This window comes from Pteropus alecto, unplaced genomic scaffold, assembly GCF_000325575.1.
Source record: "Pteropus alecto unplaced genomic scaffold, ASM32557v1 scaffold34, whole genome shotgun sequence".
In the NCBI taxonomy this organism is placed as follows: domain Eukaryota; kingdom Metazoa; phylum Chordata; class Mammalia; order Chiroptera; family Pteropodidae; genus Pteropus; species Pteropus alecto.
In genome coordinates this window covers 4,569,636-4,585,507 of record NW_006435763.1, presented here as the reverse complement: position 1 = coordinate 4,585,507, position 15,872 = coordinate 4,569,636, and the positions used below count along the sequence as shown (strand labels likewise).

Here is a 15,872-nt window from a genome sequence, read left to right as displayed (position 1 = left end):
CACAGAAAGGGCATCTTAGTATATGTCGCCTTTCGTGACTGGCTTCTGTCATTCAGCATAAGGCTTTCAGGGGTCATCCGTGTTGGAGCAGGTGTCACTACCGTTCCTTTCTAGGGACAGTTGTGTTTATCTTCGTCTTATAGATGGGGGAGGGGTACTTGGTTAATGGTCAAGAGTATGAGATCTGGGGTAAACGGTTGTAATTTCTAGTTCTGAATTTCCCACCAGCTGTGTGGCCTGGTGACAGCTTCACCAAGCCTCAGTTTCCTCACCTGTCAAATGGGCAGCAGAGAAATTGTGGATAGATACGAAGATCAAGTAAGAAGATGCCGGTGAGGCGTTTAGGTCCATGGCCAGCACAAAGGACGTGCTCAGTAAATGGTAGCTTTTAAGTAAATTTAAGCCTTTGAGGCTCAGAGAGGTGAAGTGACAGGTAGTCGTGGAGCTGGGCTCTGAACCCAGAGCTGTTTTAAATACACAATTATAAACTATGACATAGGTGTCCCTTCTCTCCCCCATACATGGCATATCAGTAATGCCACGGGGTTCCCACCAGGACTCTGAGCCTCAGTTTCCCCATCTCTGGAGTGAGAATACGAATGTGTATGTCCGACAGTGCTACCGTGAGGATGGAGCAGGAAGATGTCCACAGTAGCCTGGGTCAGTGCAGGCTGTGGTGGGCATTAGCAGGCCGGGGTCCCGTGGGCAGGGCACCCAAGCTCTCCTCCCTGCCACGTTCTGGAAGTAAGCTTGGGTTCTCCATTTGGCAGACGTACTCCGGCCTCTTCTGCGTGGTGATCAATCCCTACAAGCAACTGCCCATCTACTCGGAGAAGATCGTCGAAATGTACAAGGGCAAGAAGAGGCACGAGATGCCGCCCCACATCTATGCCATCGCGGACACAGCCTACCGGAGCATGCTGCAAGGTGAGCCGGCCTGGGGGTGCGCGGGGCCTGCGACGGGCACACGGGACACCTGGCCAGGGCCTCTCCAGCTGGGGAGTGCCCTTTGGGGAGCCCACCGAGGGTCTTAGAGCCACCTCTGGAGCCTGCTTGCTGTGCCCAGACCCCTCTTGTCCTGCCTGCCTACAGTTCTCGCCAAGAATGTGGAGTTTGGCAGGCAGTTCTGGGCGACAGGAGAGCTGTGACTGAAAAAGGGAAAAAGCCAGCTGAACATCTGTGTTCGTGGCCCCGGGAGGGTGAGGGAGAGTGGAGAGCCTGGGCAAATACGGGCATGGGCCCTCTCCAGCTCCAGCGCTCAGCGCCTCTGGCTGCCCGAGGCCCAGGCCCGGCCAGCTGCCTGGAAATGGTATAATGCTGTCACCTTGGAAGGACAGAGAGTGGTACCAGGCCTGGGGCTGAGCCAGCTCTGGATTTGCAACCAACCGTCACTCACTCCCTGTGAGATTGTGGGCAGATGTCTTCTCCCCTCCAGCCTCAGTTTCTTCATCCATTAAAAGGGAGTGATAGTATCCATCTTGCAGCTTGCTGTGAAGACTGTAACGCAGGCTTTTCCAAGCTAAAAACCTTTACACGTTCCTTCCATGTTTATGTATTATTATTATTATTATTAAGCTTCATGGAGGCAAAACACGGTAGAGTGTGTAAAGTATACAAATTTAAAATATCCAGCCCCAAATTAATTTTTACATGTCTACAATCTTATAATCACCCCCCAGGCCGAGACGTAAAATATTTCCAGAACGTTTCCTCATACCTTATTCCCAGTAACACCTCTTCAACACTCCCCAGAGTAACTGCTATTCTGACATCAGTTTTTCCTATTACTAAACCTCATATAAATTACATCCTTATTAACTTAATATTTTTCTTATAAGTTGCCTCCCCCAGAATCTATTTCAGACTAAGCGAAAAATGGTAGTACACTGTGTTAGTTTAGAGCGTAAATCCTAGGACAGGACTGCCTGTGTTCACATCCCAGCCCTGCTGCTCCCTCGCTGTGTGACCCTGAGCAAGCTACTTACCCTCTCTGTGCCTCTGTTTTCTTAATTGTAAGAGAGGATTATAATAACTGTGACCTACCGTCCAGGGCTGATGTGAAGATTGAATGAACTATTGAGTATAAAGTGCTTAGAACAATGCCCGGAACTTAGTAAAAACTCACTAAAGGTAAGCTAGTATGTCATTGTACATGAAATCAGATGTTGGACATGACAGCTATATATTTTTTTCTAATGCACATTGAAAAGAATATATAATTATTTAAATAAAAATTATTAACCTGAGAGGCACTTAAAATCACCTCACCACACTTTAGGACACATGGAACTAGGGTACTTACCATGCTTCATGCAGTGCCTGGTGTGGAAAAAGCTTGAAAAGTAGAATTGTTGAAAAGTTGTTGTAGGGTTTCTTCTCAGCCTCTATTTGAATAGGACTTTGGGTCCACAGTCCCGTTCGACACATACACAGAATACATTCACTCTTTAATTTTCAGCACAATTCTGTGAGGTAGGGTTGGTGTTTCCACTTTGTTACAGAGGCAACTGCGTCTCTGAAGTGTCTGGAAACCCAGGCCCTGCCCAGATGGAACTCTCCCAGGGACACAAGCCTGGTTCATTATCCAAAAATCAGTCCATATAACAGTGTAAAGAAGAAAAAACCCATCACCATATTAATCGGTGCAGAGAAAACACTTGAAAAAATTCAATGTCCGTTCACGATCAAAACTCTCAGAACACTAGGAATAGAGGGGAACTTCATCAACCTGATAAAAGGCCTCTACAAAAAGCCTACATCTAACGTCATACTTAGTAGTGAAAGTCCATGCTTCCCCTCTAAGACGAGCAACAGGGTAAGGCTGTCCCTTTCACTGCCTCTATTCGGCGTCGTACTAGAAGTCCTAGCCAGTGCGGCCAGGACAGAGAAACCGGGGCATCTCTAAACGGTGAGCTTTTCCTGTTCAACGTGCGGGGTCCCCTCTCAGCAAGTCCCTTGGCCTCGGCAGAGTTGAGCAGTTGCTTTCTTCATTACGTGTTCTTGGGTACACGATGAAAAGGGCAGCACCCAGCCCGGTGTCATCGATCTTTGGGGAGCGGCAAGAAGATTTTCTTTCCTGTAAATGGCTCTGGGTTTAGGGGGTAGCCCTTCTGTCCTTGCACACAGTGAGAGGGAGCAGAAAAGGGCGCTGGCCATTTTAAAGCTGTACACAAGTGTTAACACGATTGTTCAGTGTGAACAGTCCAGAGATTGCAAACTGGCAGCCGGGAGGCTGGATCTAGCTCTCGGATAAGTTCGGTTTGGTCCACGTGGAGTTTCAGGGACACCTGAATTAGTCACCAGCTTTTAAACATTGGGAGACGGTAGCTTAACAAAAATCCAGATGTCTAGGTTGTTTAGAAAATTTCAGAACATCTGGCAGCACTGGGCCTGTGCTCCCACATGTCAGTTGCTACTTTGGAGGGGGTGTGAGTGCTGCAGCTCCCTCGTCCTCACTTGGCCTGGTGTGCTCATTCGCGTTAACTGCCCAGCCCCTGTGTTCGACTTTGCAACCCCTAGGACCCTGAGTTCTCAGTTGGGAATCAAGGATTCCCGCTCTGGGAACTCCTGAGCAGGGATCCAGGTGAGCCTAGGAGATACCCTCCGAGGTAGAGGGCCTCAGGTACAAGTGCCCCAAGTTACTGACAGAGTTAGCCAAACCCCGCGGGTCTGACCCAAGCTGGACCCCACTCTATTACTCCTAAGACCAGCAGATGGAGCCTTGCAAGGAGGGTTGTAGAGACACAATCTCAGGTCATACAGTGATAGCTCTTGGAGATAGTTATGTGTCTTTGCAAAAAAAAAAAAAAAAAAAACCATTTGTGGTCTCTCTTGATGGAAAACTGTAAAATGGTGGTTCACACACCTTTGTGAAGCTGAACATCACAAAGAAACATAGCGACCAATTAAAGTGGCTTAAGTAGTAGGAATTTATTACCTCACACGACAAGAAGTCTGAACGTGGATGATTTCAGGGTTAATTCAGCAGCTCAAAAACAGACTTCTTTGGAATTTTCTTGGCTTCTTCCTCATGGTTACAAGATGGCAGCCATAGCTCTAGGCATCACATCCTCATGTGATAATATCCAAAAGCATGAAGGAAGTGGAGGGTTAAGTTCTTTTCCTATTCTCTTTCTCCCTCCCTCCCTCTCTCTCTCTCCCTCTCAATCAGAAACTCCTCAGCAGGTATCCCCTTATGTCTCATTGGCTAAAACTTGGTCCCATGTCAACCTCTAAACCAATTGTTGGCAAAGGGGACTTAGCATGTTCATGATCAGTTTGGACTACTCCTGGTTCTTTCCCAGAGCTGAAGGAGCTCCAACAAAGCACATTTTATCTAAATACCAGAATGAAATAAGATTTTATTAGTAAAAGAGATTTGGGAGTGACAGGGAAGCACTGTCATAGTGCTCTTTAAATATATATGTGTAACTTTTTAAAAACTTTAGTATTATATGTTCATCCTGAAATATATATGTATATATGTATGTATATATATATGTGTGTGTGTGTGTGTGTGTGTGTGTGTGTATATATATATATATAAAGATATATAAAGCAAAAGAGAGTATACCTATAATTCTATCACCCAGAGATCACCTCCATTAACATCCTTGGTATGCAGCCTTTCATACTCTGAGCTTAATGGCATGAGATGAAGGAGATTTTGACGATCTGAAAATAACTGGTTCCAGAAAAAAAAGGTCACTTAAAACAGGGACCAAAGCTTTTACTATTGATAGTAAGGTGGAGGGGGATGGAGTTTTGACTGGGCTTAAAAAATGACATTGCAAATTGTGAACATAGGTTTATTTCATCTTACGTGCAATAGTAATTTGGTTGTAATTGCAAGTAGATGCTAATTCTTCGATTGAGTACAAAATTAATTCAGGGTTTTTTTTGTTTTTTTGGTTTTTTGGGTTTTTTTGGCCTTTTTTTTTTTCTGGACAAAATCATGTGAGGGCATAGTCCAGCATTCTTCATGTCACTCTTGATTTCTGCAGCCTGGGGTAGAGGAAAATTTTTACAGACTTGCTGGAGGGGTCACCAGTTTTCCCCAAAGTTGTCTTTCACTCCTTCAGTGTCCGCACAGTCTCTTGCGGGCCCAGGGTGTTACTGTTCATGGTAACTCTGGCATCCGGTCATGAGTCCACCTGACTATTTCATGGCCTTTCCAAGCTCACTGACCATACCACGCTTCACCTTCAGGGACATGGACAGTTCTGCAGATCAGCTGCTGCGTTTTGTGTTTGTGTCATGATGGCGGATGTTGACACTCAGTAACCAGCACAGCAAAACCACCGTGTCGGTCAGGAGGCGGTGGTACAAACCAGAGAAGGATGCCTTTGGGGTCTGATTCCTAAGTGGTCGACTCAACGGCACATCGGCACATCGTTTTCCGTTGTGATAACTCTTGCTCCCTGGACAACCTCCCAGCTGTGGGGCGATGTTACACTTGATGGCAAGGACCCCTGCGTTAATGCATTTCATTCCTTTTAGGCTCTATGTTTTAACACAAAATTATTAGTGAAATACAAAATTACTTAGAAATGTTGACACGTTTTAAACCTTAAGAAAAAATGACAACCTTGAGCACAAATAAGAAAAGAATGTAACTTTCCACTTACATCATGCTTTTGGATGTTATTAAATGATAAACGTTTTATTTAGTTCGAATGGTAATTAACAGCTGCTACATTATGCATTCATTTTTCATTACTCAATGCTTTCTGGCAAACTTGCGATGATAGACTGCAGTGGAAAAATATCTCGAAAAAAAAAATCATGGAGAAAATGTAAGCTGGCGGAAAAAGAATTTTTTAAATCTATAAACTGGAAATTCAGTTCTGGCAAAGGAATGGCCCAGTTCTGGCCCAGCTTGTGACTCCATTGAGGGGTGTCCCTGTACCAGGCTATAAAGTTACTCTGCTGGAATCCACAGTGAGCTTCCTGTGTGTTGGAGAGGTAAAGCTCGGAGCTGTGGCTTCCTTCTCATGTCCTTTGTGGAACAAGACGGGGTGTAACGAGATGTGTCTGGGGAGGGATGGATAACACATTCACTGAATGTAGAATGAAACATTTAAAATGTGTCATGTGGACTCTTAAGGACCCATAAACTCTGGGATATCATCCTTGCCTGCCTGTTCATCATCGTCTCTCCAGCACATTTCCTGGTACCTGCCATGTGGTAGCCCTTAGTTAATATTTGTCGATAAACGAAGATTAGTTGTTTAAAGTAAAGAACTGACCTGGGTCAGGGGAGGTGGTGCTGGTTGTCTGAGTGGGCAGGGCTCTACAAGCCTCGAAGGGTGGTTTCCTAAGGTGGGAAAGGGGAGCTGGCACGGAATGCCTGCTGAGAACAGTAAAGCATGAGTGCGGGGGATGGCAGGAGCAGTCTGAGGGTGCTCACTTGCAGATCTAGTAGGGAGCTCAGTGCTCCAGGCTCAGCCCTTTGTTGCCTCAGGGGAGGTGGGAATATGGGAGGTTCTTTCTAAGACATCATACTGGGACACCCCCCTCCCAAAAGGCAACCAAACCCCTTGGGGGTGAAGTGGGTGAGAGAAGTAGGCATTTAAAAATGCATCTTATATATGTGTATGTATAAATTGCGTTTATCGTTTAAAATTTCCCCATGCTTTTTTGTTTGCTTTTGGAGAGATGATACATTCAAATTAAAAAGGTGAAAATTCTCCCTTTAGCCCTTGTGCATCAGACCCCTACCTAGTTCACCACTCCAGAGACAAACGTGGTTTCTAGTTTATTAGGTATTCTTCTAGAGAATTTTTTGCACATTTATGCAGATACATATGTTTTCCACCTCCAAAGGTAGCATTCCATATGCACTGTTTTACACTTTGCTAGAGTGTTCCATGTCTGTGTCTAGAAGGATTCCTTGTTCCCTTTTTAGTTTTTATTAAAAGTGTGCATGGAGATAGTTTAAAGTCAAATAATTCCTCAAGGCTTGTTTGAAAAAATAGCCCTCTTTGCTTCTCTAATTCTCCCTTCTCCATTATCAACCCTTTTAACTGACTTTTTGGTTTTCACCTCCGTAATCTCTAAACAACTTGATTATATTGCTGATACCTTAATTTTTTGTTTTAGGCATTACTTATTGACTTTTCATCACAGAAGATGAGAATTTAGCTCACTCACCCTCTTGCTTTGCCCTTACTGCCTCCTCCAAATACACACACACACACACACACACACACACACACACACACACACACACACACACACACATCTCGTAGACTTCCAATACAGTTTTATATTAACTTTGATGAAGTCTGTATTCCAAGTTTACATTATTATGACTGTGCAGATGCTGTTCACAGCTGAGCTCTGCTGTCTCATGATTACTTTGCCTATACAATTTATTCTTTCCCTGAAGCTAGTAATTGCCTTTTTTTAAACTTGGTTTTCTGTGTAGTCACTAATTCGACTCCCGATTCTCCTTCTAACTGTGTTACTCTCCTTTTAATATGTCCAGATATGTGTTGGGGATCCTGTTGACATCCTCTCCTTGAAGGCAGTTGCTCCTGGCACTGTCTGACCTGCCCTGGGGACCTCCTGTGTCGGGTAGCCGCCATCCGGGATCTTCCTTATCCTTGGAATGCCCTTCAGTGCTCTCACGGCAAAGTCTTTGTTTCCTAGTTTGATGTCTTCTTCCTTGTTTACTCTTTTGTTTAAATAGAGCACCTTCTCTAGTAACTGCTCAAGAAAAGATGTATATGAGGCAAATTGAGATCTTGTATATCTGAAAAACTTGGTGCTTCTCTAATATGTAAGAGATAGTTTAGCTGGGTTTAAAATTTTAAATAAGAAATAAGTTTTCTATCAGAATTGTTAAGGTGTTGCTTCATTGCCTTCTAGCTTCAGCTTCATTTTTGTGAAGATTAGAAGGCAATCTGATTCTTAATCCTTTGTGTGTGATCAGTTTGAGTTTTCTGGGGTTTTTTTTGGTTTTTTACTTCTCTGGAAGCTTTTAAACTTTTCTTTCTCCCCGTTCATGATGATGTGATTTTTCGTGCATCTGTTATCATCCATTGTGCTGGAGACTTAGTGGATCCCTTTAATCTGTAAACTCATGCCCCTAAATTTTGGGAAATTTTTGTGAATTGCTTCCTTGGTGACTGATTTCTCTCTGTGTCCTCTGTTTTTCTAGAAGTCTTATTTCAATAATGGAACTCCTGGACTGTTCTCATAATTTTCATCTCTTTCTCTTATCTTTTTCATTCTATTTTCTGGGCAGATACTTCAACTTTATCTTACAACCCTTTTATTGAGTTTTTAATTTCTGATATCATTTTTTTTTTAATTTCTTAGAACTCTGTTTTGTTTTCTGAATATTTTTTTTCCGTGTGACATGATATCCTTTTTTTCTGGAAGATACCTCTCCATGTCTAGTCTCTTTTTCCTCCAAGGTGCATGCTTTTCTGTTTGTTTGTAACTTCTGTCTGTCATGTTAGTGGCTTTCTTCAGATGTCTGGTGATTCTTGGCTGTCCATTTGTCTGAGATGCTTTAATCCATGGGCCCCACAAAGGTGATGGAAGCTCCATGCTTGTAGGAGGAGCTTGCTGATGACCAGCTTGGCTATAGTATGATGGAGCTTGGCCATTCCATTGGGGGCACTTCTGATAGACCGTTTAGTCATTTTTCTTTGGGCTGATCGGATTCTTCAGAGAAGACTTGTGCAGTCTTCTGTCTGGAGGTTAAAGATCTGTCTACCATCATTCTGAGAGTCTAGTTAAGAAGAAGCTAAGGGTTTCAAACTGTGGAATGAAACTTGCCCAGTATCCTCCTTCTTTCCATATTGTCCCTGGTGCCCGCCTCCCTGCAGGATAGAGGCTCTCTATTTAACGCTCTCCAGAGACAAAATCTGCCTCCTCCTGTGGGCTGTGGGACGGGGAGTCGCTCGGCCTCAGGGAGTGTAGAAGATCCCCAGAGAGTTCAGCAGCTGCTCAGACTTTTGACCAGTCCTTGTGTTTTTACGTTCTCCTTCACCCCCTCTAACGGAAGCCGCTGGCACTGCCAGTTACTGAGGTTTGGGCTGGGGCAGGGGATTCTGTGGTGAAATTGGGCTGCTGCTCAGCTGTCCCCACCTCCATCTTCGACTTCTCCTTTTTGGGGACTGTCCTCATTCATATTGGTTTTCTGGATTCCAGGGTTGAGTTGCTGTTCCCTCCTCTCCTGTTCATTTGATCTGGTTCATGTTTTTGAAAAATCCCTTTACTGTCACTTTAGTAAGGTTTGGGGAGGGAGGAGCCCTAAATGCATGTGTCTACCCCACTACCCTTCTATGGAAATTCTCTCGTACCTTCTTTTCCAAAGAAGTGATAATGATGATAGTGGATTTTATTGTGCGCTTCCTGTATGCTCAGGGCTTTACAGGAATATTCTCAGTTAAACCTTCACACAAACCTAGGAGGCAGACAGATCAGATTAGGACTTTTAAAAGGAAGCCCCGAAACTATTATGGTGCCTGCATATGTAATCCAGAATAAAAACAACACTAAATTATAAAGTCAGTAAAGCCAACAAAGTTTCAATTTTTCCTATTACATTTACCTTGATGGTTTTTAGGAAAGAGCAAAATACTGTTGAGCTGTTTCTTTATTTTCCCCTCCTTCCTTTGTGTGTCTGTGCCTGTGGGCCTGTGTTTACATGACTCATCAGATAATCCAGTGCTGGAGGCAGGCGCTATTATTAGCCCCATTTTATAGCTGGGGAAACTGAGGCTCAAGAGGTAAACTCGCTGAAGGTCAGAGCCAGACTTGAACTTGGTTTATCTGACTCCAAAGCCTAAGGGTTGCCTATTCAGTAGGTGATGATAAGCCGATGCACAGTTCTGCTCTCCCACGGAAGGCTCTTTACTCCTGCAGGTCTCAGGGTGTGGAAGGCTCAGCCCTCAGAGCTGGAGCTGGTTGACTTTGGTATAGTAACGTGATGAAAGTGGGGGAAGCAGCAACTAAGGCTTTCCTGACAGAAACCGCTGTGGATCCCCGCCACCCCTCCATGGGTCCCCGGGGTGCGAAAGGCAGATAAGATTTCATTCTGATCTGCTGAGAGGAGCCATCAGGATTTGTCACCCTTTCAAGACAGAGGCTGGAGTGTTTTGTCCTCACCTAATTAGCACCAAATGACCACTCTCAGGGGATTAAAAAAGAAACAATAGTCCTCTGGCCTTTATCTGCTCAGGCTTTGGCTGAACCCTCTCCAAGCTGAAGAGGCTTTGGGAGGTGGGAGGGTCCAAACTATGCTTTGAGAGTTCCCACCCTCAGCTGTATCCCATGTCCCTCGTATCCCTCTGTCTGGTCGTGGTTGGTCGAAAGGCCCTGCGGGGCTGGCTCTACAGACTTGGCAGAGAAGAAGGGCACTGATGTCCACTGGGCTCGCTGTTCGGGCCCGCATTGCTCGGCCCTCGCTGGCACCCTGCAGGACAGCCTCCCCATTTGACGGATTGAAGAAACTGAGGCTCCAAGCGCAAAAACCTGGAGACATCACCTCTGGCTGCCCTCGAAATGTTTTGTCTCCCCTTAGAGGCAGTGTGGTAGCTAGTGTAGTTCTGTTACCCGCTTTTCTCAGATGAGGAAACCAAGGCCCCCAAAGGCAAAGGGACTGGTATAGGCCTAATCATTGGAAAGGGTTGAACTTGGCCTAAACCCCTGTCGTCCTGGCACAAAATTGCTGCCATCTGTAACCACTTCACTGGCTCCCTATTTTAGATGACAGTGAAGATGGCAATGGTGGTGATCGTAACAGCAATTGTTGAGCTCTTTTATGTGCCATGGGTCATTTTAAGCTCTTTGTATATCCAGTCTCGGAATTTTATCATTTTCACGTCCTCGAAAGGTGTGAGTTATTATTGCTATTTTCCTGGTAAGGAAACCGATGCTCTGAGTGGCCTGAGAGCTGGAACCAGGAAGCTCCAAGGCATTTTGCTCCAGAGACTGCATTCCTACAGTGGGTCCCCAGACAGGGGACAGGTTGCTTGCACGTGTCTCTGCCTCTTGGAGATGGAGGTGAGAGGTGGCGGTGGCTCTGTCTGTCTGGCTCGGTCCTCGTGGAGGCCCTGGGAGGAGCGGCTTGGCGCTCAGAGTCATCATGAGAAGCTCATGTTCTTTGGCAGGAAATAAGGAAGGGTAAAGGTCTATCTGATTCTAGTGAGTATTCATGGACCATCAAAGGTATCTCATGTGGATGGGAGAGAGCTAAGGGAAATTGATCTTTTATAATAAGCAGTAAATATTGAGTTGAAGAGGCAGACATGCTTTAGGGAGGGGATTTGAGAAGCTCCAGCTGACACTTGGTGACAGCGTGTTCCTCATGGAATACACATGCTCCAGCCTCAGAGCGAATCTGGCTCCCTGTTCCTTTTTTATTCAACAGCGTTAAACGAGGCCCCACTGTGGTGGCGGGGGCGGGGGGGGTGCTGGAAAGAGGGGTACAGTCTATGGGCAGAGGGCAGCTATTAATCACATCATCCCACAACTGCATGTGCTATGAGGGGGCATCCATGGGGAGCTTTAAGGTGGACCCCTAGGGGCCTGTCCTAGGCTGCAAGGGCAGGGGAAGCTTTGGGAGGTAGTATGTGGGCCTCACGAGGGAGCGGAGATGGATCCATGAGGCTGTGGGACCGGTGCAGAGACAAGGAGGGAGACTGTGGGAGGTGGGGCTGAGGCCCAGGAGGCCACCAGAGCACTGGCCCTGCCTTCCCCAGTACTGCCTAAACTGCCCGCTCTGCTGTTAAAGATGCCAGAGCCTCATGTGGGTCTGGAAAGTTCCTCTTGGGGTCCAACACACGCCCTGAGGATCTCTGCTTACCCAGAATCTCTTCCTACCCAACTCTGCTCGGGGAGGAGGGTGGAGGGAGGAGGGCTGGGAAAAGAGAAGGTGGTTAGGGCATGGGCTCTTTGGCTGGGTTCAAGACCCAGCTCTGCCAGTGCGCCAGCTTCCCTGTGCCTCAGTTCCTTCGTTTGTCCCGTGAGGATAATACCTGTGCCTGCCCCAGGTGCGGGGCAGTGTGCGGGGAGCACGGTGCCTGGGCAGGGCAGGCGCAGCAGGTGTTAGTTGTCATCTGTCAAGGGCCCATGGTCGAGGCCCAGCACTGACGTTCCCCTTGGGTCTGGAACTTTGGCATCTGCCCTCCAATGAGGCATTAGGTAGGGAGTCACTTTCTGCACACAGTGGAGGCTGTGTCCTTTGTTCCGTGCTGACCTGTGGGGACGTGAGCTTGGCATGCGCTCGCTCTCTCACTCGCTCACTCGCCAGGTCCCACAGCAGCCTGGCATGGGAAGGAAGGAAGAGAAGCAGTGAGCCCGAGTCTGTTCGATTTTCTCCTTTTATGGTCAGCCTGCAGGCCTCTGGCTCCCTAGCCATAAACCATGAGCTGGTGTTTGGGATGGGGCCGAAATAGCTGCTCTGTGGGGAACTGAAGTCTCCTGAGAGTTGGGGCCTGCCATGGGGGAGGGCCTCACAGAGCCTTTTATCCCTTCAGGCAGCCCACATGCAGACTTGCACATCCAAGGCGGACTCCCAGTCCGGAGAGAGGGAGAGGAGGGAGGCAGGCACGTTTAGGGATGGGGTGTGAAATAACACGGGCCCCGGCCTCTTGGCTGGGAGCCTGAGCCAGACGGAGGCGATGCTGGAGGCCACCCCTGGGCTCCAGCTCTGTCATCTGTCAGTTTTTTCCCCACCTCTGACCTGCCATCCCAGGCCCTCTTCTCGGGATGCTCTGCCTCCTCAGTGTCTCTCCCTAGGGATTCCTACGCATCCTTCTCAAGGCGGCTCCGCTGTCATCTCAGCGGAGAAGACTTCCTGTCTCTTAGGGAGCATCAAGATCAGCTGTACCTTGTATAGCACTCGGGCACATGGCTATCATAGCATCGCTCACATCTTGCAGTCACCGCTTTGCCTGTCTGACTCTCACGTTGGATCATAAGCCTCTCAAAAGCAGCGACTAAGTAGGTCTCAGTGACCTTTGTGTTTCCTTGCACACAGTAGGGCCTCACAACTTGTTTGCTGAGTGAATAAGTGCATACAGGAAAAAGGGTTTACCATTGCTTCTATCTCAGTTGCCAGAGAGAGAGAGAGACAGAGAGACAGAGAGAGAGAGAGAGACAGAGAGAGAGAGACAGAGAGAGAGAGACAGAGAGAGAGAGACAGAGAGAGAAATCAAGCATTTACTGAGTGTCTGCTATGCATCAAACGCATTATTCCTGGTATCTGGGATCAGGCACAGCCCTTGACCTTCAGGAGCTCATGGGCTAAGAGGACAAGCATTACAAGCAGTTTTGTAACTGTTGGGAAACTAGTAGATCTGTGCGAAGTTTAAGAAGTCAGATCTCTTGATTCGGAAATGGTATAAAATTAACGTACTTTTTTTAAAAAGCTTTATCGTGGTATAATTTTTATACCATAAATTAATCCATTTTAAGTATATAATTCTCTGGTTATCTGTGAATGTACAGGGTACTGCACTTATCACCACAATCTAGTTTTGTATTTCTGTCACCCCGAAAAGAAATCTCGTGCTCATTTGTAGTCACTTTTCATTTCCACCCCCAAGTAAAGGCCATTACTAATCTACTTTCTGTCTCTATAGATTTGCCTATTTCGGACACTTGGTACAAATGGAATGAATGATACAATATGTGGTCCTTTGTGTCTGGCTTCTTTCAGTTAGCATACTGTCTTCAAGGTTCATCCACGTTCATCCTCTGTCAGTGCTTCATTCCTTTTCATGGCTGAGTAATACTCCGCTGTGTGGATGGACCCCAATTTGCTTATCCGTTTACCAGCTGGACATTTTTATTGCTTTTGCTTTTTGGCTATTATAAATAATGTAAAGTACATAATTTTTCCTGAGATGGAACAGAAAAACTCTGCCTGTTATATTGTGGATAAATGATCCATTACCATTCCAAATAATCTGTACGTTTCTTCCCTAAAAAGTATTGAGGTTAAACAGTGATCTCAGTGAGCTTAAGTGCGACAGTGGAGGGAACAATTGGATGATGAGAATCAGGGCCACCACTAGGCCACATGACACGTTTATAGCATTAGAAAAAGCCACCCCTTTCTCAAGCCACTTTTTCTCCATCTACTGGGGGACTGTTGTAATAAGTGTGCAGATCTACAGTGACCAAGGTCAATGGTCCCCCCTAGAGTTAGGCAGTGCACGACTCGTGGCAGCTCGGGAGGGGGCATGCAGGAGAAAGGCCCCCAACTTAGCACTAGGGAGGTTTGGAGTCAGAGAAAGTATTATCAAGGAGGTGACTCTAAAGATGACATTTCATGAATAGATTAGCTTATGTACCCAAAAGAATTGAAAACAGGTCCTCAACCAAAAACTTGTACTTGAATATTCATAGCAGCACTATTCACAACTGCCAACCGAGAGATACAACCCGAGTGCCCATCCGTGGATACCCAAAATGTGGTTTCTCCACATAATCGCTTATTCAGCCCTAAAAAAGAATGAAGTTCTGAAACATAACAGAGACGAACTTCAAAAACATCATGGTCAGTGAAAGCAGCCAGACGCAAAAGGCCATATATTATTGTATTTGTGTGAAATGTCTGGAATAGGTAAATCGAGAGGGACAGAAAGCTGATTGGTGTTTGCCAGGGTTATGAGGAATGAGCAATGAAGGGTGACTGCTTAATGGGTGTAGGGTTTTATTTGGGGCCGACATGAATATTTTGGTACTAGATAGAGGAGTCAGCTGCACAACATGGCGAACGTTCTACCTGCCACTGAATTGTTTGCTTTTACATGGTTCATTTTATGGTACATGAATTTTACCTCAATGATAAAAAAGAAATAAAAAGAGAATGGATTAGGCAGGGAGAGAAATAGTGGAGAGGATGCTTTGGGCAGAAGAAACAGTGTGTGCAAAAGCTGGGTTGGGGGACTGCTTTGCACATTCAGAGCACTCGGCTCTCTTGTGTGAGGTGCAAGCTCAGGCTCAGGAAGGACTCAGAAAGCCCAGGAAATCGGTCTCCCGGGCTCCATACGGGTCAGCGAGCGGTACCCACACCGAGCCCTTCTCCTGTCCGTAACCAGAGCTGCGTTAGCTTCCCACGCTTGGAGATGGTGTGTTTCCGATGGGAATGTCTCAAACCACAGGTCCCCCGGCTGCCCCCAGCATGTAGCCACCCTGGCAGCCTCCAACCCTTCCCCTGGAGTCTTCTCCCTCTCCTGGGGACCTGCGAGGAAAGGCCGCAGGACAAGCATCTGACCCCATAAACCTTGTGAGCGTATGCTCTGGGCCCTGCCTTCTCAAGGCTGCTGGGAAAGCCTCCCTCTCTCCCGAAAGCAGAGGAATCAAGATAGCCCATCCGTCTGTCAGTCTCAAAACCGTTCCTTAAAATAGTGGAGGTTGTCTGGGCCAGCCCCAGGGCTTCTCCCTCTGCCTGGGTTCTGATCACAGGGTCTTGGTTCTTCCACACTTTTTCCACTTTGGCTGTTCCGGAATCAGTTTTTAACTGTTTTCCTGTTCGCTCTGTTCCTCTGGGCGGAAGTTGGAGGCACAGGCATCCACATTGCTTCAGTTCCAGTACAAGGAGCCGGTGGCTGTGACAGTGCACCCTGCCTCCCTGCATGCTTCCCGCCCTCAGGAGGGGTGCCGCCGACTGCCCAACTTCCGGCTCTCAGTGTGGCGAGGAGATGGAAGGTCTGTTGCTGTCTCCCTGTTTTCATCCTGGAAGGAAGTGCCACCGGTGCCCGAGTGTGGGTTACCCGAGGAAGGCAAAGCAACGCCATAGCAAAAAGCAAGAGCTTTCGGGTCGTGCAGACGCCGGGCTTGAGTCCCGGCCTGCCACTTACTGGCGTGTGACTGTATTCATTTTCTAGGATTGTAGTACAATG

General features: G+C 46.7%; 1 protein-coding gene across 1 annotated transcript in view; it reads left to right on the top strand.

The window, feature by feature from the left end:
• Positions 1-15,872, top strand: part of MYH11 (myosin heavy chain 11) — a 116,344-nt gene that overhangs the window by 31,530 nt on the left and 68,942 nt on the right. Inside the window, exon 5 of the mRNA XM_006910906.3 lies at positions 771-927. Within this exon, the coding sequence (XP_006910968.1) occupies positions 771-927 (157 nt within the window). The remainder of the gene's footprint in view (positions 1-770; positions 928-15,872) is intronic.